General features: G+C 38.8%; 2 protein-coding genes across 2 annotated transcripts; one reads left to right on the plus strand and one right to left on the minus strand.

Annotated features, from left to right (window-relative positions):
* Positions 1-3,385: 3,385 nt before the first annotated feature.
* On the minus strand, positions 3,386-4,346 carry LOC6032710 (SAYSvFN domain-containing protein 1). The gene is made up of 2 exons (XM_001843210.2): positions 4,024-4,346; positions 3,386-3,952 (listed from the first exon to the last, which is right to left on the minus strand). Exons 1-2 carry the CDS (start codon positions 4,168-4,170, stop codon positions 3,527-3,529), a joined length of 573 nt encoding a protein of 190 aa, XP_001843262.2. The 5' UTR covers positions 4,171-4,346; the 3' UTR covers positions 3,386-3,526.
* A 298-nt stretch (positions 4,347-4,644) lies between these two features.
* On the plus strand, positions 4,645-20,659 carry LOC6032709. Its single transcript, XM_038260071.1, has 5 exons — positions 4,645-7,209; positions 19,460-19,562; positions 19,630-19,775; positions 19,847-20,005; positions 20,069-20,659. Exons 1-5 carry the CDS (start codon positions 4,970-4,972, stop codon positions 20,172-20,174), a joined length of 2,754 nt encoding a protein of 917 aa, XP_038115999.1. The 5' UTR covers positions 4,645-4,969; the 3' UTR covers positions 20,175-20,659.
* The last annotated feature ends 607 nt before the right edge of the window (positions 20,660-21,266 follow it).

Below are 21,266 nucleotides of genomic sequence, written 5' to 3' on the forward strand. Positions count from 1 at the left end.
CTTGGAAGACGATACAGCTGCTGTCCACATGTATCAGAATTATATTGTTTTGTTTTTGAAATTAAGTGTACCAGAATTGAAAAAAAAAATCATCAATTATTCAGATGAAACTGGCTCACAATATAAAAATCGGTTTAATATGATCAATCTTTCAAACCGTATGGCAGATTTTGGGGTTTTTGCTGAATGGCACTATTTCGCTACCGTGCATGGCAAAAGTTCTAGAACCCATGAGAATTATTTCATCTACTACAGCCAGCTCTACATTTGTTCTCGCTTCAAATAAAAGAAATAATTTGATAAAGTGGGAAGGAATGAGTAATTAGGAAAAATATGAAAACAATAGAAATTTTTTTTTTTAAACAATTGTAAAAACGTTGTAGCATTTGCAAATAAATATTAAAGTTCAAATTTTACTTAATATTGTTCAATGGAACTGTGATCAGGAAAAAACAGTGCATTAAAAATTACCCAATAAATAATCCTTAAACAAAAAAATAGATTGTTCAAGGTATTGATTATCTCAAAATCGTATAAAATCATAAAAATAATTTATCTTTCAGAACACCAGGTAGTACATATTGATCAGCACGACTGAGTGCTTCTAGCATATGCGGCGAGTGTAGCTAATTTAGGTAATCTCAAATACTTAAAACTTTAAAATTCGATATCTCTGGAACGAAACATATTCCTTTCTGTCGATAAGTGATTCTTATGTAAAATCGGACGGGGAATACGATGGTGAGGTCAAATTTATTAAATAAATAGGGCTGTTTTGAGATACGGCCATTTAAAGTTTTCAATTGCGCAATACAGGTAGAAAATATATTTTAATCAAAATTTTGATCGCGGAGATGGATTCTACGTCCAATTTTCTTCAAAATTGAGTCTAAGACCGACCCTCTAAGATTTGTAGTTCCTGAGTTATCGTCGTTTGAAAATAGGGGTTTCGCTCAAAAATCGCCAAAAAGTTGATTTTTTGGGAGGGTACAAAAATGGAAAGGGTGGTCCGATTTGGATGAAATTCGGGATTTTTGCATGTTTTGATAGTCTCAACAGCTCTGCCAAATTTGAGCAGAATCGGAGATGGTAATTTTCAAATGCTGTTCCGCTTCAGATGGAATGACCCATATACTTTTGCTATACTTGTTGCTTAAATTTTTTTTCAATTGGGCCAGGAATTGAATTTCAGTTTTATTGTAAAAACAACGAGAGAGACGAAATTTAAGGTAATTTTATTGTTAAGAATTTTGAATTTTGTAAATTAAGAGTTTTAGAACATTGAAACTAAAGAATTAGAGATTATTATATTAACATTTTTAAGTTTTTAGAACTAAAAAAAAATATTTTGAAATTTTAGGATTTGTGAATTTTGAAATTTTATAGCTTTATAATATTTGAGTATTTAAATTGAAATATTTATGAATTTTGGATTTTTATAATTTAAGAATTTTAGAATTTTGAGATTGATTTTTTTTTGGATTTAAAAAATTGTAATTTAAGAGCATGAAAATGTTTAAATTCAGAATTTTGGATTTTTATAATTTAAGAATTTTAAAATTTCGAGATTGTTTTTTTTTTGGATTTCAAAAATTGTAATTTTAGAGCATGAAAATTCTGGAGTTTTTTTAAAGGTTCAATAAACCAAATTTCCAGTTTTTGCTTTTTGAGTGTTTTTGAAACCGTCTTGAGTCAGGGGTATTATAAAACAACCAAAAAGCAAAAACTGAAAATTTTGTTTATTGGATCTTTTAAGAGTTACAAAATTTTTAGATTTTTAGAATTTTTATTATATTTACAATTTAAGATTTTGTAACTTTTTGGAACTTTTACGAATTTAAAATTTTTTGAAATCTTAAGAATTTTTAAGATTTTAGAATGTTATAATATTTTAATTAAAATATTTAAAAAAAATAAGAAGTTTAACATTTTTGGAAATTTTCAATTTAGGAGTTACAGGATTATATAATTTTAGATATCTAGAATTATAGAATTTAAAAACTTCATAATTTTTCAATTCGGAGATTTAAAATTTTGAGACTTTTCAGAATTTTATAGCTTTAGAATTCAAGACCTTAACATTTTAAATGTTTAGAATTTAAGACCATCAAAACTTAATTTTTTTAAATTTATTGTTTTTTTTTAAGAATTACAAGCTCAAGCACAGTCGGGTTTTTTTTAAATGTTTAGAATTTAAGACCTTCAAAACTTTATTTTTTTTAATTTATTGTTTTTTCAAGAATTATAAGCTCAAGCACAGTCGGGTTTTTTTTTTTTTTTTTTTTTTTGTTTTTGGGTAAATATGTACGAAAATTGAGGGTAAGAAATTTATAAGAATTTTTGAATGTTATAATATTTTGATTAAAATATTAAAATAAAATAAGAAGTTTAACATTTTTAGAAATTTTTAATTTAGGAATTACAGGATTATATAATTTTAGATATCTAGAATTTTAGAATTTAAAAACTTCATAATTTTTCAATTCGGAGATTTAAAATTTTGAGTCTTTTCAAAATTTTATAGCTTTAGAATTCAAGACCTTAACATTTTAAATGTTTAGAATTTAAGACCATCAAAACTTAATTTTTTTAAATTTATTGTTTTTCTTTAAGAATTACAAGCTCAAGCACAGTCGGGTTTTTTTAAATGTTTAGAATTTAAGACCTTCAAAACTTTATTTTTTTTAATTTATTGTTTTTTCAAGAATTATAAGCTCAAGCACAGTCGGGTTTTTTTTATTTTTTTTGTTTTTGGGTAAATATGTACGAAAATTGAGGGCAAGAATTTTTTTAAATTTTTTTGAAATCTTAAGAATTTCTAAGAATTTTAGAATGTTATAATATTTTAATTAAAAAATTAAAATAAAATAAGAAGTTTAACATTTTTAGAAATTTTTTATTTAGGAATTACAGGATTATATAATTTTAGATATCTAGAATTATAGATTTTAAAAACTTCATAATTTTTCAATTCGGAGATTTAAAATTTTGAGACATTTCAGAATTTTATAGCTTTAGAATTCAAGACCTTAACATTTTAAATGTTAGAATTTAAGACCTTCAAAACTTTATTTTTTTTTATTTGTTTTTTTAAAGAATTACAAGCTCAAGCACAGTCGGTTTTTTTTATTTTTTTTTTGTTTTTGGGTAAATATGTACGAAAATTGGGGGTAAGAAAATTCCAAAGTTTGAGTTATGCAAAAAAATGATAGTCTCAAATCAAATTTCTATGATATTTTATCATGAAAATCTTAGCAATAAAATTCCTGTTGTTAAATCTACCTTTTTATCGAAACAAGTTTTTCGAGGAACGTGACATAATCATCTTTAGATTTTTCTAGACTAAGATCATGGAAAGTTCGGACAAATTCATTAGTACTCGATAGTGTAGAATTACTTTACTAAATAATTGTTTTATAAATAGATAAACTCATCCAACAGGATTCCGTTTGCTTTGCTCAAAACACTGTATAAAGATATAATTTCCAATCAAAAACGAAAATCACTCACTTCAATTCCACCCACCTCAGTGATGCCGAATGCCAATCTCCCGCTCAAACTGCTCCGCCTTCAACGTCCCGTCGATCGCCTTGAAGTCCTCGTTGAACACGCTGTACGCCGAGACCTCGCCGGCGGCCTTGGGGCCGGTTCGCGTGTTCACGTAGATGGCCACCAGCGCCGACAGCATCAGGAACACGACGCCGAACCGCAGCTCGATGGCGATCGCGTAAAGTGTGACCCAAAAGAGAAAGTACACCAGATAGGTCACGTAGTACAGGTAGGAACGGGGCGGTTTGGGGGTAGTGGATGCTGGCAGGTCTTCCGGGTGCTGGTCCGCCGAGGAGGAACTCGCTATGGATAGGATTGATTCGGTTTCCGAGAGTGTGCGTGGTTTGTGCTGCGGCTTGTGGACGGGAGTTATTTTGTCCTGCTTTTTCGGGTGAGGGTCGACCTGGAGGGGGGAGAAGAGACGGGAAGGTTAATTTGGAATGCTACGTACTTAAACCCGGGAGGACAACTCACATCCGCTTCGACAATGACGTGGGTGGACTTTTCTCCGTCCACTTTGACCTGCTGGAAGGAGACCATATTGTAGAGACGATCTTTGAACGAATTCAGCAGCGCCTGGCGGCGTTTCGTTGAGCGGTACGAGGCGAGTTTTGCGTCCATATGAGGCGCAGATGCCAGCGGAGCGACTCTGTGTTCTAATTAGCGGGGTTTTGTTGGCGGAATTAATTAGCGAAATTAAACGGAACGAAAATAGACGATTCGCGAGATCTTTTTCGAAAGTGTTGCTCTGTTTATTCCGGGTTTGTTTTGATTTGCGATTGCGACACGACGCGTCATCATCATCAGCTGTCAAATTTGCCAAAGAACACACTCATTTGAAATGGTTGAAACTGGGTAAAATATTTTTCCGTGTTTTTCTGTGTATTTCGTGGATTTTTACCATTTTTTGTGTATGATGTTCGAATGAAATTATGAAATGAATATAAATAAAATTTAATAAATTACAATTTTGAGTTTCTTAGGATAAATTTGTATGAAATTCAACAAGTTAATGAAATAAATAAAACTTGCAATTTTTACTCAAGCGTGCACATCTCGCGACGTTTGGCAACCTTGGCAACCCTTCTCCACAGTAGCTGTCAAAAGCCAAAACTGTCACGAAAGCAAAACGCCAGCAAAATCGAACGGCGATTTTTGAGGCAGCGTAAAAAAGTGTTTAATTCGCACAATTTCGGTCCCGAACCCGGCACGGTTCCATCGCGCGTCGCGAGTGCTCCCCCCTGCGCCGTGGGCCACCAACCGATCGTGCACACGGTAGTGGCCAGCCATCGCCTGCTGCGCGCCCTTCCCGATTTCTTCCCAGTTGAAGGCCACCCTTGAAGAAGAGATTGAAAAAAGCAAAAAAAAAAGTTCCACATCAAAAAGTCGCTTCCATCAGCACATCAGATTGCGTGTCACCATGTCCAACGAGAACGATTCCGGCGAGGGTGGGTTCTGGGCGCCGGCGGCTACTTCGCCACCGCAGCCTCAACAAGCCCCTTCCAGCAGTTTCTTCCCGCTGGGGCAAGCGGCGGCGGCCGCGGCATCCGGACACCACCATTACGGACTTCCGGCGCCGGGGAATAACTTTACGGTGCTTTCCGACGCGTTTGGGAACTTTTACAAGGTGTACCACCAGCCGAATGCGGCCGCGGCCGAGCAGGCCGACGTGGCGCTGAACAACGGCGGCGGAAGTTCCGTTGAGAGTCCGCCGATCAAGTGCGAGTACGAACTGTTTTCCAGCAGCAACAACAGCAGCTTCATTCGCCCGGTGCAGGGCTTTGGCTTCCTTTTCCACCAGCAACAACAACAGCAGCAGCAACAGCAACCAGCTCAGCAAACTGTCACGGCCTCGGCTCCGGAATCGGCGGGTGGAACCGGTTCCGGCACGAGCATGCTCATCAACCAGCTGGTCGGTAACTGGGCGCCGACCATTTCCGGAACATACTCGCCCTTTGGCAGTGGCGCGCCCTCGCTGCTCGCCGAAGGTTTGCCCAGATCTTCCGAAACGTACGCAACGGAACCGACTCCACCGATGGTGCTGGCCCAGGCCCCGCCGGTGCAGCAGTCTCCCGTGCGTCAACCGGTGGTCACGGCTCCGCCAACTCCGGAGCACAAACCAGCTACACCTGCCGTGAGCTACGACCAGCTGAACGATGAAAAGAGCGCCAAGCTGAACGCCAACGTCCGCAAGCAGCGAATCGTGGCCGAGGTCAAACCGATGCGCATGTCGTACTCGGACGTGCTCAGCAAGAATGCGGCGGCGGCCGCGGCGACAACCACTGCGACCTCCGGCACTGCAACCAGTGGAAATGGGGCGACCAAAGTGACGACAGCTGCGACGCAGCACAAATCCGCCAAGGTCATTCCGAAAAAGGGTGCCGAGTTTGGCAAGAAGATTGATCGACCGGCGCAGAAGAAGCCCACGCAGGTTGCGGGCCTAAACGTGGCTTCCAGCCAACCGGAAGCTACCTTCAAGCCGGTCGTCATCCAGAATGGTGGCGGTTCTGCGGACAAAATCTCCGCAACGAAAAAGAACGACAAGTTGAATGGAAACAAAGCCAACTCCAACAAGTCGAGCGGCAACGCTGGACGCGGCAAGAATCGTCTGCGCAACTTTAGTGACGCGTACTCCGTGCAGGATGTCCACGGTCCGTCCGGCAAGGAGGCTTCCAACGACGAGGAGGAGGAAGAGGACGATGACGACGGTGAGACCAACTCGGACGACGATTACGACCAGGAAGAGGAACAGCAAAACTCGCAACAGCAACAGGTCTACAACGTCAAGAAGAACAACGCACCGAACGATACTCACATCGAGAAGATTTCCGCGTCGCGATCGACCGGTTTCAAGCGCGCAGGCGGCAATCGGGGCGCGTCCCGGGCCAAGCAGGACAAATCCTACCAATCGTCCTCATCGACGCTCAACTCTTCCGGCAAACGTGGCAACCAGCGACCTCGCAAGAACCAAAAGTACGTCATCGTTCAGAAGATCCTGAACGCCTGGATCGAGTACACCGTACTGGCCGTCCTCTGGCTCTGGTCCCTCGTAAGCGACGTGGTCTACCTTAGCCTGCGACTCTGCTGGGACTATCTCGTCGCGGCGTTCCAATACTGCGAGCAAAACTTCACCAGCTGGCGTCGCGAACTCCAACAGGACCATCCCGGCACTTGGTTGCGCAACGCGTGGAAATCGTTCGACTCGCGCTTCGCCAAGGACTCCAAGTGGGCCTTCTGGCGGGGCAAGAAAAAGGCCGAAGATCCGTCAAGCTCCAACGCCACGAACGGTACCAAGAACTACTACAAAGACGGCCGCCTCCCGTCCACTGCCGACGAAGCCATGTCCTCGCTGCTGAACTGCAAAGGCAAGGACGCGTACGCGATCCTCGGCGTCAGTCCCGACTGCTCGCAGGAGCAGATCCGCAAGCACTACAAAAAGATCGCCGTGCTCGTACACCCCGACAAGAACAAGCAACCGGGCGCGGAAGAGGCGTTCAAGGTGCTGCAGCGATCGTTCGAACTGATCGGCGAACCCGAGAATCGGAAGGCGTACGACCAGAGTCTGGCCGAGGCGCTGAACGCCGAGAAGGCCTGGTCCGAGATCAACGACCTGCTGACGCAGCTGCACACCAAGATCTCCGAGGCGGCCAACACGATTCGGTAAGTTTGTCTCTTTTTTTTGTATTATTAGCTTTGTATTGATTAATTTCGCTCCTTCTTATGTACTTTTTTCATATGTGCTGTTAAAATATCCTTGCGGTTGAAAACCCTGCTACAAATCGCGCAAGGAAACTGATCAAAGTGGGCTCTGTAATGTCTGATCATGGCCTGCTTTTCACCAAATCGCTTGCCACAGCCTTTAAACTTACAGGAATGTGGCTTGTCAGTCTTGCCCGTGTGTTTGTTGAGGATGTGAAGTTTAAGGTTATAGCTTGTTGACAAGATTTGTTTACAACGCCGGCATTGGATTCCTGGAAGAAGAAAAAAAAACTGAATGTCAAACTGAATTGCAAAATTGAGGTCATTTTATTGTGTACTGCAATTGGGTACTAAAGCCCTATGTAAATTTTTATGTACAACGGTAAAAAACACGATCAAAAACCATTTCTGATCACTTTTTTTTTCATTTTAATGCAAAAAAAATAATGACAAGACAACATTTTTTGATGGATCAACTATGGTCCCCTTGGAACGAGCTGTCAAGTAGGTGCATTTCTGTCAAGAAGGACCGCGAGGTAAATTTTTCAAATTTGATTTAAAAATCCATTTTAAACTCTTTGTGGTCGTACAAAAGGGTCATTGTAGAGAGCCTGGATCTTATTAGAGAACGGACATCTCAAACCAAAAGTACCAATCGAAGCACGAGAACTGTCAAACGGAGGTACCAATCGAGCATAAGACAAAGAATTTTGCTCGATTGGTACCTCCGTTTGACAGTTCTCGTGCTTCGATTGGTACTTTTGGTTTGAGATGTCCGTTCTCTAATAAGATCCAGGCTCTCTAGGTCATTGTACTCAGAAAAATAAGCTTTATCGCTGTAAACAATAATATCAGCAATCTAAGCTTCATTTTAGGACCCAATTAAAAAAATAACGTATCGCTCAAGAGGTATGTTTCACTGTAATTTTAAAAGGGAGCTCAAACGCTTCAACATTGTTTGGTAGAATGTCAAACGGCAAAAATAGTCAATAAGCTGAATATGGGAAATATACCCATTTTTATCACACTAAGCCGTTCGACCAATTCTCATCACTTTTGCCGTTTCCGCTATTAAATCAACATTTTCAGATGTATCAACAAAGATTAGTTGCTTGCTCACTTTTATTTGAGCTATTTATTACTTTGGAGCAGTCAAAAACACTTTATTTAAGCTGTAATTCATGATCAAAGTGCTGATAGGCCGATAATAGAAATAGGCTGAGAAAGGGTATAGTTCCCCTTTACCCATTTTAAGCCTAGAACTCCGCCGAGAGCAGGCAAGAGTGTCAGACGCGTTGTCGCGGTGATCTAGGGGAACAGCATCTAATTCCAGCGTGCCTCTAATGTTGGCAGGTCAGAACTTTGACATTCAATTAAAGCTAATTAAAAGCGTTTTCAACTGAAATCGAGTAATAAATAGCTCAATTAGAAGTGAGCAAGCAAGTTTCTATTAAAAATTTTGCAAAAATAGTTGTTTAAATAGTGAAAATCAGCAAATTGGATGGAGTTAGGAGCGAGTGCTTAACCTGCCAAAAATACGAGAATTTCCCCTACTTGAATTATGTTTTTACGCGTGAAAACTTCGGGATTTCGGTTGGAAATTGGTATTAATCGTTTCGTGTTGGTGTGCTCCTTTGAAAGATTATGAAGTTACGCAATAATTTTGCTGTTCTTTGCTAGTTTTCAAGTGTTTTATCCGTGATTCCTTCTTCAGAAAACGCGTGAACACAAAAGGGAGCATCGAAAAGAGCGAAGTGTCAGTTTGCGCGAAAGAGAAAGTGGAAAAAATGAGAACAAGAGAAGAGAATTGTGCGAGTGTCAAGAGCGGCGCGTTTTCGATGGTGAGGGGAAGACGGGAGAAGTAGTGCTGAGCCTGCTGTTGCTGCTTCTGCTGTTGTCCTGAATAAGAGAGGGACCGTTTCAAGAGCGGTGACTTTCTCGTGTGCTGCGGTTCGGGCCGTCGTGCTGAGGACGAGGAATCTGGTCGGCGTGCAAGCAAGAGAGAGTGCATCGGCAATCAACCACTGGCAAGCACTGCAGATAAAAAAGAGACTGGTTTGTTCTCGAGTAAGAGAACATGAAATCGATGAATCAAGTTGTCGTCGAATATGCCGAAGGGAGGGATGTTCATGCAGTCAAATATCCTTTTCCAAAACTAAATGTTCAATGTTTAATCAATACCTTTTTTTCAGCATGTTTTCAAGGTAACTTAACATAACAAATATCATAATCATAATCATTAATATTTCCATTTATAACATAATGCATATAAAACTACAAACAGGAGCGTTTGGTACGGTATGTCCACGCATCCTTCCTCCCCTGTAGATTCTGTGAAATGTGATCCGTTCTCAGAATCCTCTCTGCGGTAAACACAACGCAGTAGGGCTGGCCGCTTTAATTTTTGTAATACATTTTCGGGTGTTCTCGGATGTACTGCAATTTTTAATAATGACAAGAAAAGTGCTTGGGGCGTAATCTTATCACAAGACTTTCCAGCATGCTGTCATCGGACTGGCTGCGTTTGTGTTAGATTAGATTAGATTAGATTAGTTCCCCTTTACCCATTTTAAGCCTAATAAGCGGTCGTGTTTGAATGATGCTAGATAATCTGGAGTGTCCCTTGAAATTTACTAAAACCAAGTACACCAACGAGTAGAGCTACTTTTTGAGAACATTTCTATTTATTTTCACCTTTACTAAAAGTTATTCCATTCCTTTTACAAGCATTTGAAAAAAAAAATCCCAAATGCATTCTAATCAGTCGAGAATGTAGTGGGCCACGCCCATTTTCCTATTTTCAGCTTAGTTCTTTTTTTTTTTGTTCCAGCGATCTTTTGGGTCTGCTTAGTGCTGCCAAAATTGATGAAATTGTAACACGAACACTCACGAAAAGTTGCATTTATAGAGAAAATTTCCTGGCATCACTCCAACAGGCGCTGCACCAGCATGTTGGTGGTGTTGGTGGCCACCTTTTGTTCTAATTTTGCCATCGCTTCTCGCTCGGTTTTCTTCAGCCTTCGATTGGAATGGGTCGTCAAACGTCAAAAGACTTGGCGCGTTTGTTTTTTTTTGATGGCGCTTGCTAATTATTTACATGTTTCGGAATTATCTTTCAAGTGACTGGCTATCTAATGTGCAAAAGAACATGTTGCCGGTGGTTGGAAGCAATTTCATGTCTTAAGCGCTTTGAAATCGTTAGCGCAAGTGAAAAGATATTGATGGCGACTTTCGTTAAGCCAAAATGATGAAGAATGGTCTCGCAAAATAAAAATTATGATCAAAAGTGCATTAAAATTGATCTTTTTGACCAGTACTGCCGTTCTAAGCATAATTGTCCCATGTTCAAAAAAGTGCAACTGAGAAAAACGCGATTGAAATTTTACGACCGATTTCTGCGTTTCTACGCATAATTGTCCCGTGGGTTCCTATTCGCCCTATGTGTCCCTAATCGCCCCAGTTAGCAGTTTATCACCCTTAAGCCTGGTCTACAATAGGAAACTCGCAGGATCGCAGATGCAAGCGCAAGTTTTAAACTCATGCAAATCAATCTGATCTTCTACAATGACAATGCTGCGGTGCTGCGATTCTGTACTAAAATCGCAGACCGCAGGTCGCATGTTCTAAATTTTGAAATAAATGAAAATTTTCGCAGGATTTCTGCGTTGACAGTTCCAAATGGGAAATCACAGCAACCAACGCAGCTCATTGTAGATACTCGCAGGAAAGTCTGCGTATTTAGAACGAAAACTTTTCACATCTGTCATCGTGGCGCAGCGTAGGATCGCAGCAGTTTCCCGATGTAGATCAGGCTTTATTTGTGATTCTCTTGCTATACAACAGGTAACGAAGACATAATGCTTCGTAAAACTAATGATTCCGTGTAAGAAAATACTTGGTGGGACAATTATGCGTAGAAGTTTAACGATGGGACAAACAGACTTCTGGAGCAACACGAGAAAAGGGCGGATAAGCATTTTGACATCTAGAACTATTTTGCAAATTCCGAGCCAACATGTAACTTTTTCACAAAACTCGATGTGCTAAACAATAGCTGGCCTTCTCAGCTACCATCTAACGTAGCGAGTTTTGTTAAATAGTTACCTGTTGTTTCGGAATTTGCAAAATAGTTCTAGCTGTCAAAATGCTTATGCGCCCTTTTCAAATGTTGCTCCAGACTTGATGTTATTTTTAATGAGTTTCCGAATAAAGTACCAGATTTTATGTGTTTTTCTTAAAGTACACATCAAACTAAACTTAAAAATGTCATAAACTCAAAATCGTCCAAAACTGACATGGGACAATTATGCGTAGAACGGCAGAGTAAGTGGCATAAATTTGCGTGCTTACTTGAGGCGGTGTTGTTGCTGGTAAGTTTATAGCCTAAACAGTATTTTTGGAGCTTTAATCGAGCATCAAACTCTCCAAAAAACCGCGCCGTCCCCAAAACCCAATCCACGCGAAATCCGCGCCATATAAAAAAAATTGGCGACAAACATAGAAGAGAGTAACATAATGAATGTAATTTTAAACGAAAAAAGAATAATACAGAAAGCATTTGGATCAGTACCGTTGATCAGTTGTGGTTTCATATCCCATCTGCACCAAGTGGAACCTTTTTTGCCATTTCTGAAGCAATATTAGCATTTTTTGTAACACTTTAAATATCGTTGCTTTAAAAAATAAATTCAGGAAAAAATTTAAATTCAAAAATTAAAAAAATTAAAACCATAAAATAAATCATCAAATTATAAAATCTAAGGATTTTGTAATAGATAATTCTCGCCAAAATTTTACTCTGGAAATCGAAACACAAAATGTCTATTATTTTCTTCTCTAAATTTCTCTAAACTAAAATATGACTCCAAAAATGATCCGAACTAAGAAAATGGCAAAAAAATATAATTTAATAATTTAATAATTCAATAATTTAATAATTTAAAAATTTAATAATTTAATAATATAATTATTTAACAATATAATAATTTAATAATTTAATAATATAATGATTTATTAATTTACTAATTTACTAATTTAATAATATAATAATTTAATAATTTAAAAATTTTATAATTCAATAATTTGATAATTTAATAATTTAATGATTGAATAATTTAATATTTTAATAATTTAATAATTTGATAATTTAATAATTAAAAGATTTAATAATTTAATATTTAAAAAATGTAATAATTTTATAATTTAATAATTTTATAATATAGTAATTTAATAATTTTATAATTAAATAATTTGATAACTTAAGAATAAATAAAAAAAATCTATTGTAATATTTTCGTAATTTTTCAATTTAATAATTCGTACTTTTTTACGTTTTTTGAGTCTGTAAGTTTTGGCAATTTCAAATTATGAATTCTTTTTTTTTATTATTTGAATATGTAAATTCTGAAATTTCAAATTGTTGAATTCCAGATTTCTTATTTTTTTTAATTTTAACATTACATTTCGCTTTTAGACGGAGATTTTAGCAGATTGCTAAATGGATTTCGTCATGTTGTGATAATTGGGAGTAGAATCAATTCAACCTGAATCAGAGTGGCAACAGAATTTTTATTTTTTTCAATAAACCAAATTTTAAAAATTTAAATTTTTATATTGAAAAAACTTTAAAACTTTAAAAAGGGTCATAGCTATAAATTTTTGGAATCCTGTAACTTTTCGAATTTTGTTATTTTGATTTTAATAAAATTGCAGGCCAAGGGCGAATGATACTGATAATACCTTTTCAGTTGACGCTTAGGCGAGGAACATCCTGGAAGGAGCGTCACTGACTACGTCCGTAGTCCTGTTAGATCATTTTTGATCAGGACAGTATAGCTCTGGTTCCTTGCAAGTGTCCTATTTTCTTACCTCCACGTTGGCTTGGTTTTCATGATGACCTAGCTGGTGGCCTGTGGAAACGACTCGTAAACCTTTGACCACCGCGGGTCAGAGTCGAGACGGCTAAAAGAAAGGGGCGCGACAATGTGGGAAAGGGAAGTAATTTGTGATTGTAGACGGTATTGTTTTGATTCGCAGTATGTTGAGTCAACTGCTGTGGATGTACCTGAGCATCGCAGAACGGGGTTTCTCTCCTTTCCATTTCCAGCTAACATCTTCTATCTTCTGTTTATTTTGTTTCACTGATTTTCTAAAACGGCTTCTGTTTACTATCCTCCATTTGATTTCGATTTTACTTATTTGATTCTCTTATTTCTCAACGCTTTTCCACTCTATTTTACCAGCTGATGCTGCTGTAACAAACTGTCTGCTTTCTTTAAAGTTGGCAGCGATGTCAATTTTGTTTATTATGTGCCTTTTCTTTATTTATCTATTTGAATAATTTCTCATCTTCCCTGTAAATTGCCCTCAATACAATCTAAACTTGTTTGTTACCTCTATTTATTAACTATTGTTAATTTCTTTATCTGCTTCATAAATTACTATCTTTCTTTTACTATTGATTCTTTACATAGTATATTTCCTTCACTGTCCATTGTTTTGAAACTTCACCTTTTTCTTAAGCAAGTGAGGTTCGAGCCCTTACTCAATTTATGGAATGATTAAAAGATTAACACAAATATTACTATTGTACTTTTGAAAAACTTTTCTAAAATGCTTAGGACCAAAATATTGTAACAAAACACCGCGACAAAAGAAATAGCAACAGATAAACACGACTCAACACTAGGAAAGATTTCAGGAGAAAACAAAACACAGTAAATAACAATTTGTTTTTGAATTCAAACTAGAAATATAACAGTTTTTGCTTAAATGAAAGTTGATAGGCACACTATAAATGGTTAGGCGCTTATACTTACATCAAACCCTACGTAATGTACCACCCCCGGCCGAGTTAAAATGCGTAACCGGAAAAGAAGGTGTGCATGCCTGGCACGAACACTCAAAGCGTGTTCTAGCGTGTTGCTCGTACTGACTCAGAGCAAGGGTGAGATGTAGGTGTAAGGGCAGTGCGTGTTCGTCGGGAACCTGGTGCATAAGATCGGTCAAGGCCCGTTCTTACACTGAAAATTGCGAATTGCGAATTTCGCTTTTAGACGGAGATTTTAGCAGATTGCTAAATGGATTTCGTCATGTTGTGATAAATGGGAGTAGAATCAATTCAACCTGAATCAGAGTGGCAACAGAATTTTTATTTTTTTCAATAAACCAAAAATCTAAAAAATTAAATTTTTATATTGAAAAAACTTAAAAAATCTAAAAAGGGTCATAGCTTCAATTTTTTTAAATTCTGTAACTTTTGGAATTTTGTTATTTTGATTTTAATAAAATTGTTATTAATATGAATTGTTAGGCAGATGTTTCAAAATAATGAGTTGTAATGTTATGTTAAATTTATATAACAAATCTCAATACATTTAAAAAAAGTGGCAAATGGGCAGTATTCATGATTGCTGAGAGTCGCAGGACTCTCGCCCTTTGCTATTAGTAAGTATCCAGCAAAGCAAAGGGTATAGCATGCATTTGATACTGTCAACTCCCATTCGGCTGTGTTCTCGTCGCTGTCATGTTGTAAACTGGAGCCGAGGGGGTCCTGTTGTGAATTCTAGTTGGAGGTGGTCCGAAGATCATTGAAGAAGGTAGAATTCGCCATCACCCAAGACACGAAGGCACGAAGGATAGACCATGTCTTGGGGGGTGAAAGGATGATAGGATTTAGTGATAATACCACAATTTAATATTGGTCTTTCTCTCTTTTTTCAGACAAAATGTCTGGTCCGAATCCAAGCTGTTGCAGAAATCTTCCACTATACAAAATGGGGTCTTCCTTCTATCATTTCCTGTATTTTGAAAAAGGTGATGCGCCGAATGTCGACATATAGTTTATCACACCTACTCCATACGGTGTGAGCGTGAAATGCTGTATGTTTGCAATTGGTGCATTGGCTATTTTCAAAACAGGCTAGATTTTTCCTATTATTTTAAGATAAAATTTAGTAAAATCTATCCATCTATTTATTTTGCTATTGCTATAACTTGTCCCTTATCTCACAAACTTTAACTACTCTATTCTTAAATCTTGGAATCGCAATACATTATTGTAGAAATGTAACTGCTGAAAAATTTGGTAAGAAATTTGGGCATAACTGTTATTAATATGATTAAAGGTACGTTCAATCTGTTTTACTATATATATTAACTATTCTAGTTTGTTTGTCCTGTCCCATATTTCACAACTTCAGTTGTTATCTTGTAAACTTCTCGTTACAAGTTGGTAGTTCTGTCTAGTTGCAAAATAAGGTTTCTTTATTCTTTCTTTATGTGTTAGTCTGTTATTCAATGTTCGATTTTATTTTACATTGTACTTATCCCATTTTTTCTCTTTTTCTCTTTCATGTACCTTGCGAGCATACGATGACCAAAAAAGTCATTGTATAAGCCAACACACGTGTATTTTTCACAAAGCCGCGAAACAGAACAAGTATTTTTATAAGTGCGTGAATAACAATCGGTCGTTGAAGCTCAAAAAATGTGAGAACAATATCGCGCCGTGGTTCAGTGATAATAAGGCGAAGAAAGAAGACGACGATTCCGCATGAAGAATATAGCGGAAATTATGTGTTAATTGCACAATGGATGAAGGTTTGAAGTTGACACTATCAAAAGAGAATGGTAAGATGCAATAGTAATATTGCTAGGTTTGATAGTGTCAAAAGGTAAGATCAAGGAATAGGGATTATATGAAACTATATTGTCATAATTATTGTATTCACTGAAATATCTATCCGCTTTCTACCCCCAATGTGTCCTGCACTGGGGGTGCCTGGGGTAACTTCGAGTTGACCTGGGCCGCCCGAGGAATTATGTCGTAGGTGGTTCGTGTACTTCTCACTCACCTCTCCTCGCGGCAAGGTTTTCCGTAGGTCTACACTCGAACATGCAACATGGGACAGCATGAATCTTCAGCTGAAGCCGGACGAATGTATTCCGAAATTACAGAATTACAGAATTACAGAAATCTCAATACATTTAAAAAAAATCGCTCCTTGAAGATTATTTCCAAGTTTCGTATTAAGAAAAAAAACAATCAATAATTTTTAGAAGAAAACTTTTTTCCAAGCTTCCCTGCACCGTGCGGTACACGCGGTACGCTTGTTCCTCGGGTTTGCTTTGCGCCTGCTTTGTTCGGTTTACACCCGTACCCGACTCACACGAACCGAGGGTATTTTGGTTCATCGTACCAGCGCACCACGACACTCTCAGTTCGCCGCGTCGGTTTTGTGTCTGGCACTCACCCATGGCATGAACCCGGTATATGAGCCAAGGTGCTTCACTCGTTACGAGCCGAGGTACGTGTCGTGGTACGCGCTGGCGGTACAAAACGGGTTCAATACCACGACACGTACCACGGCACGCTGGGTTCATGCCATGGGTGAGTGCCAGACACAAAACCGATGGGGCGAGCCGAGAGTGTCGTGGTGCGCTGGTACGATGTACCAAGATACCAATACATAAATGGGTTCAGGCACGTACCGAAGCTAGAAAACCAAACCCGCGGTGTGCGTTGGCACTGGCGCATGGGAAGCTTGCTTTTTTCATTAAGAGCGAGTCCACGGGGCATACCCCTTTGTATGGAACGTCGTTTGGACCTCACCAATCTGCCTGAAATTTTCAGGGGTTGTTTGTACATATGAAACTAGCATCTGGCCAAAATATGAGCACTCTAGGTCAACGGGAAGTGGGGTAAATCGGGACAGAATGTTTTAAGGTTCAAAAACTTCAGGCAAAATTCAATTTAATTTCAAAATTCAAAATGCATCTGAAAGGGCTTGAAAAATGCAACAAAATGCAGGGTAGAGCATTCCAATTGGTTAAATCTAAAGGGAGTTATTGGCATTTTAGTGAAAAAAATAGCATAATTTTCAAACTCAAATAAAAAAGTGTTCCATCCAGATATCAACTCGGTTCGACCTGCAGCTTGTAGGGGACATCAGGGACTACAACCTGAGACTGAGAACGCTTTGGGTAAGGCAGTTTAACATATTAAATAGACACTTTTACTTTAAGTGAATTTTTTGGTTGTAAATTTTTGCTCGGGGGACCAAGGGGTTAAGGAGATCAAATTTTCCGGTGATAATTTTGTCATATTCGTGTTCCTGAGACAATTGCGACGATGCGAGATGGGTATGCTTTGCTCGTGGACTCGCTCTTAACAACTTCTTAGAAATTGATGTTTTTGCACTCAACGAAAATGATTGAATTTATTTATTCCTAATAATATTTTCCTTTGTAATTTGAAAGATATTCTATCCAGCTTTTTAAGCGAAAATGGCGTTCGAATGGTAAACGCCCGAAATGTCAAAATCACGCAGTGGTACCAACATTACGAAAAAAGTGTGCCATGGCATGACAGCCACATTTTTTTTTCTAATGTTGGTGCTACTGCGCGATTTTGACATTTCGGACGTTCAACATTCGAACGCCATTTTCGCTTAAAAACCTGGATTGTTCTCAATTGGGTACTAAAGCCCTATGTAAATTTTTATGTACAACGGTAAAAAACACGATTAAAAACCATTTCTGATCACATTTTTTCATTTTAATGCAATTTTTTTTTGACAAGACAACATTTTTTCGATGGATCAACTATGGTCCCCTTGGAACGAGCTGTCAAATAGGAGCTTTTCTGTCAAGAAGGACCGCGAGGTTAATTTGGGTCCTAAAATGAAGCTTAGATTGCTGATATTATTGATTACAGCGATAAAGCTTATTTTTCTGAGTACAATGACCCTTTGTACGACCACAAAGAGTTTAAAATGGATTTTTAAATCAATTTTGAAAAATTAACCTCGCGGTCATGCTTGATAGAAAAGCTCCTACTTGACAGCTCGTTCCAAGGGGACCATAGTTGGTCCATTGAAAAAATGATGTCTAGCAAAAAAAAAATGCGTTAAAATGAAAAAAAGTGATCAGAAATGGTTTTCAATCGTGTTTTTTACCGTTGTACATGAAAATTTACATAGGGCTTTTTTAGTACCCAATTATTTTGTTTATCAAAATTGCTATCCGCGCGAAATCCGCGCCTGAGCAAAATTAGCCAGCAAATCCGGGCCAGATCCGCGCGATTCGCGCCGTCCGTAACAACCCTGATCCGCAACCTGGCAACGCCACGTTGATCAACGATCAACAGATCGTAGTAACCTTGTGATAGTTTCAACTAAACTTTTTCATTCCCTTTCAAGACCTAGTTAAATAAAGATCGTTCTTTGAAGAAGCTCCGTCTTTCAGGTTTCGGGCCCAGATTACGTTCAAGAAGATTAAAGTTTTCTAACTCAGACAAATACATGATCATTGATTTTGTTTTATTCTAGGTTTCCTTACCTTTCCCTGTGCCGTCAACAGATCCTGGCGATTTCCCTCCACTCTGAGCCTTTTTTGGCGGAGTTGCCTCCTCTTCGGATGAGGACGATTCCGACTCCGATTCCGATTTTAGCGTCAACGGCTTCGGCATCACTGGTTCTGCTTCCGGTTTGTTCTTTCCAAGTTTCAACTTCGGCAGTAAAACCGCCGGCACCCTTTGTTGCGAAATCGCTGCCGGTGGCTGATCCCGAACGTCGTCGTTGTGCCGGCCGGCGATGTCGGTCAGCAGGGTCACAACCTGGCTCATTGCATTAACCCTCCGTCCAATTTCCACGAGTGGCAGGTTTTGCTGCGTTTGAAGGGCATTTGTGATTCTGCGGAAAATCGGTACTAAATCAATCTTACCTCAGCGGCCATTCCGTCAAGCAGCTGCTTTGCGCGACCGACCAGCTCGGCCAGGAACACATTTCCGGAGTTTTCCATCGTGCGGAGCTTGGTTGGCTCTTGAGTTGACAGAAAAAAAAACTGACAGAAACTGCACGGGAATGCGCAAGTTCTGAGCAGCGTGCACAATTGAATTTTGACGTTTTGTTTCGCGCGCGCTCGACTTGTTTGTTTTTGTTGTTTTTGTTATACACGAAGATGAAGAATTCTAGAAAGCTAAAGTAAAAAATAAATATTTCGAAAAGTTCAGATTAAGAGGAAATGCATAAAGTTTATGCATTTTCAACTTTAATGCGCGAGTTCTTGAGAACGACGGTAGAACTCGTTAAAACCGAGATCAAAACCCAAATAATGTAGTTTTTTTTTATCTTAAATGCAATTTTAATCTTGAATGAAAGATTTTCTCAGATGTTTTTTAATATTTCCCTATTTGTAAAACCTCTTACAGGTGCAGCAGCTGCTGCCTGAGACATCCGCGGAAGCCCACCGGACGACCCCACTACGCTGCCAGGGAGTGCAGCTCGTGCAAGATTCGACACTCGGCGCGGGAGGTAAGTCACAATCCCCAAATAGTGTTGATCCAACGCGGAGTTGAACTAATGTGTCGTTCGTTTCCAGGGTGACATCTGGGCCGAAACGAGCTGCTTCGGGCTGCGCTGGAAGTACCTCGCGATGATGGAGGGCAACGTGTACGACATTACGGACTGGGCCAACTGCCAAAAGGGCGCCCTCTCGCACCTCCAGCCCAACTCGCACATTGTCCAGTACGTACATGATCTCCGAGATGGTTTGAGACTCTTCAAGATATTCAATGACTTTTGTGTCTTTTTTAAAGGTATCGCATCGTCCTCGGCGGAAACTCGCAGCAAGGCCAGCAACAGCAGCAGCAGCAAAACCAACAGGGTGGCCAGCAGCAGCAGCACGTCGGAGGAGGTGGCGGCGGTGCCGCAGGATCGCAGTCGGACAAGGACGCCGGACGGGGACGGAAGGAAGGGTGGGTTTCCGAAGAGTCCTCAAATAGTTCAGATTGTTAAATTCGCATCATTTCAACTTTCAGTGAGCCCAACCTGGACGACTTTCTGAACAACATTTACGGTGGCCAGAACCAGCAGCAGCAGCAGCAATCGCAGGGCGGTTCCCGGCGGCGTCATCGCAGGAACTAGACTTCCCCCGTATAGAAAGAGAGAGATTAACTATTAGAGCTAGATTGCCCCACCCTCCCAACAACCCTCATACATTATATCCAACCAGTGTTTAGAGAAAGAGCTTAGAGATTAACTAAGCGATAGACAGGCAGATGCTGTCGCGTCAAAAAGTTTGTTTTTTTTTCGTTCACGTTGCCGTGTCGCCGAAGATCAACCAGACTCAGCAAGACCACCACCAGCAGCAGCAGCAGCCACCAACAACAGTCAGCCAACTCAGTACAAACGATCCTACCACGCAGCAGCAGCAGCCAGCAGGCTCACTCGGAACCGAATCTTCGCATGACTTCGACGCGACACGGTAGTTTTTTGAGTATAATCAATATCCAACATGTTTAGTACCAGTAGAAAAGCAGATTTGCTAGAGAGAATACTAAATGCCGAAAAAGAATAAATCTGTAAGGCGTTCGTTGAAGCATATTTCAGTAATAAACGCTGAAACACATTGATGTATTTTTTTTTCTTTTTTTTTCGAAGAAAGTTCAACGAAACTTGCCAATATCGATTAAAACACTCACAAATTAAAAAATGCTGAAATAAATCAATAAAAACACAAATTTCAAGCAATTCAAATTCCATGAATAAATAAAAATCCAAAAATAAAAGATTCTTAAATTAATAATTTCCAAAATTCTAAAACTCTTCAATCATAAATCTGTGCTTAAATGTTTAAATTCTTAACGTCTTAAATTCTTAAGTTCTTGCCTTTCTTGCCGCCATCTACAATTTCAGAAAATCCAATAACTTTGGAGCATTTTTGGAGTCATATTTTAGATTAAATCTTAATTTTGATAATGATTAAAATGTTGTGATTCAATTTATATCCGGAGTCATCTGAAGTCCTCGTCAAAATTACAACGAGGACTTCAGATAATCGAGTATTGTTTTTAAATATGCTTTTATTTTACCTCTTTTAATTTTTTTTTGTTTTTTGATTGGTTAAATTTTCAAATTTAAAATTTTTTAAACTTCGAATATTAAAAAAATATTGAAGAATTCTTTTTGTTCTTTCATTCCAACAGAACTGAATATTTCACATTTTTAATATCTGAA

Source organism: Culex quinquefasciatus, chromosome 1 (genome assembly GCF_015732765.1).
Source record: "Culex quinquefasciatus strain JHB chromosome 1, VPISU_Cqui_1.0_pri_paternal, whole genome shotgun sequence".
NCBI lineage: Eukaryota > Metazoa > Arthropoda > Insecta > Diptera > Culicidae > Culex > Culex quinquefasciatus.

Bases quoted from the DNA above. Each gene is read 5' to 3' on its own strand.
- LOC6032710 (XM_001843210.2), bottom strand. From the start codon at position 4,170: ATGGACGCAAAACTCGCCTCGTACCGCTCAACGAAACGCCGCCAGGCG. The intron at 3,953-4,023 runs GTGAGTTGTCCT...TCCCCCCTCCAG, and splicing joins ACGTCATTGTCGAAGCGGAT to GTCGACCCTCACCCGAAAAA.
- LOC6032709 (XM_038260071.1), top strand. From the start codon at position 4,970: ATGTCCAACGAGAACGATTCCGGCGAGGGTGGGTTCTGGGCGCCGGCG. The intron at 19,563-19,629 runs GTAAGTCACAAT...GTTCGTTTCCAG, and splicing joins TTCGACACTCGGCGCGGGAG to GGTGACATCTGGGCCGAAAC. The intron at 19,776-19,846 runs GTACGTACATGA...TCTTTTTTAAAG, and splicing joins CCCAACTCGCACATTGTCCA to GTATCGCATCGTCCTCGGCG.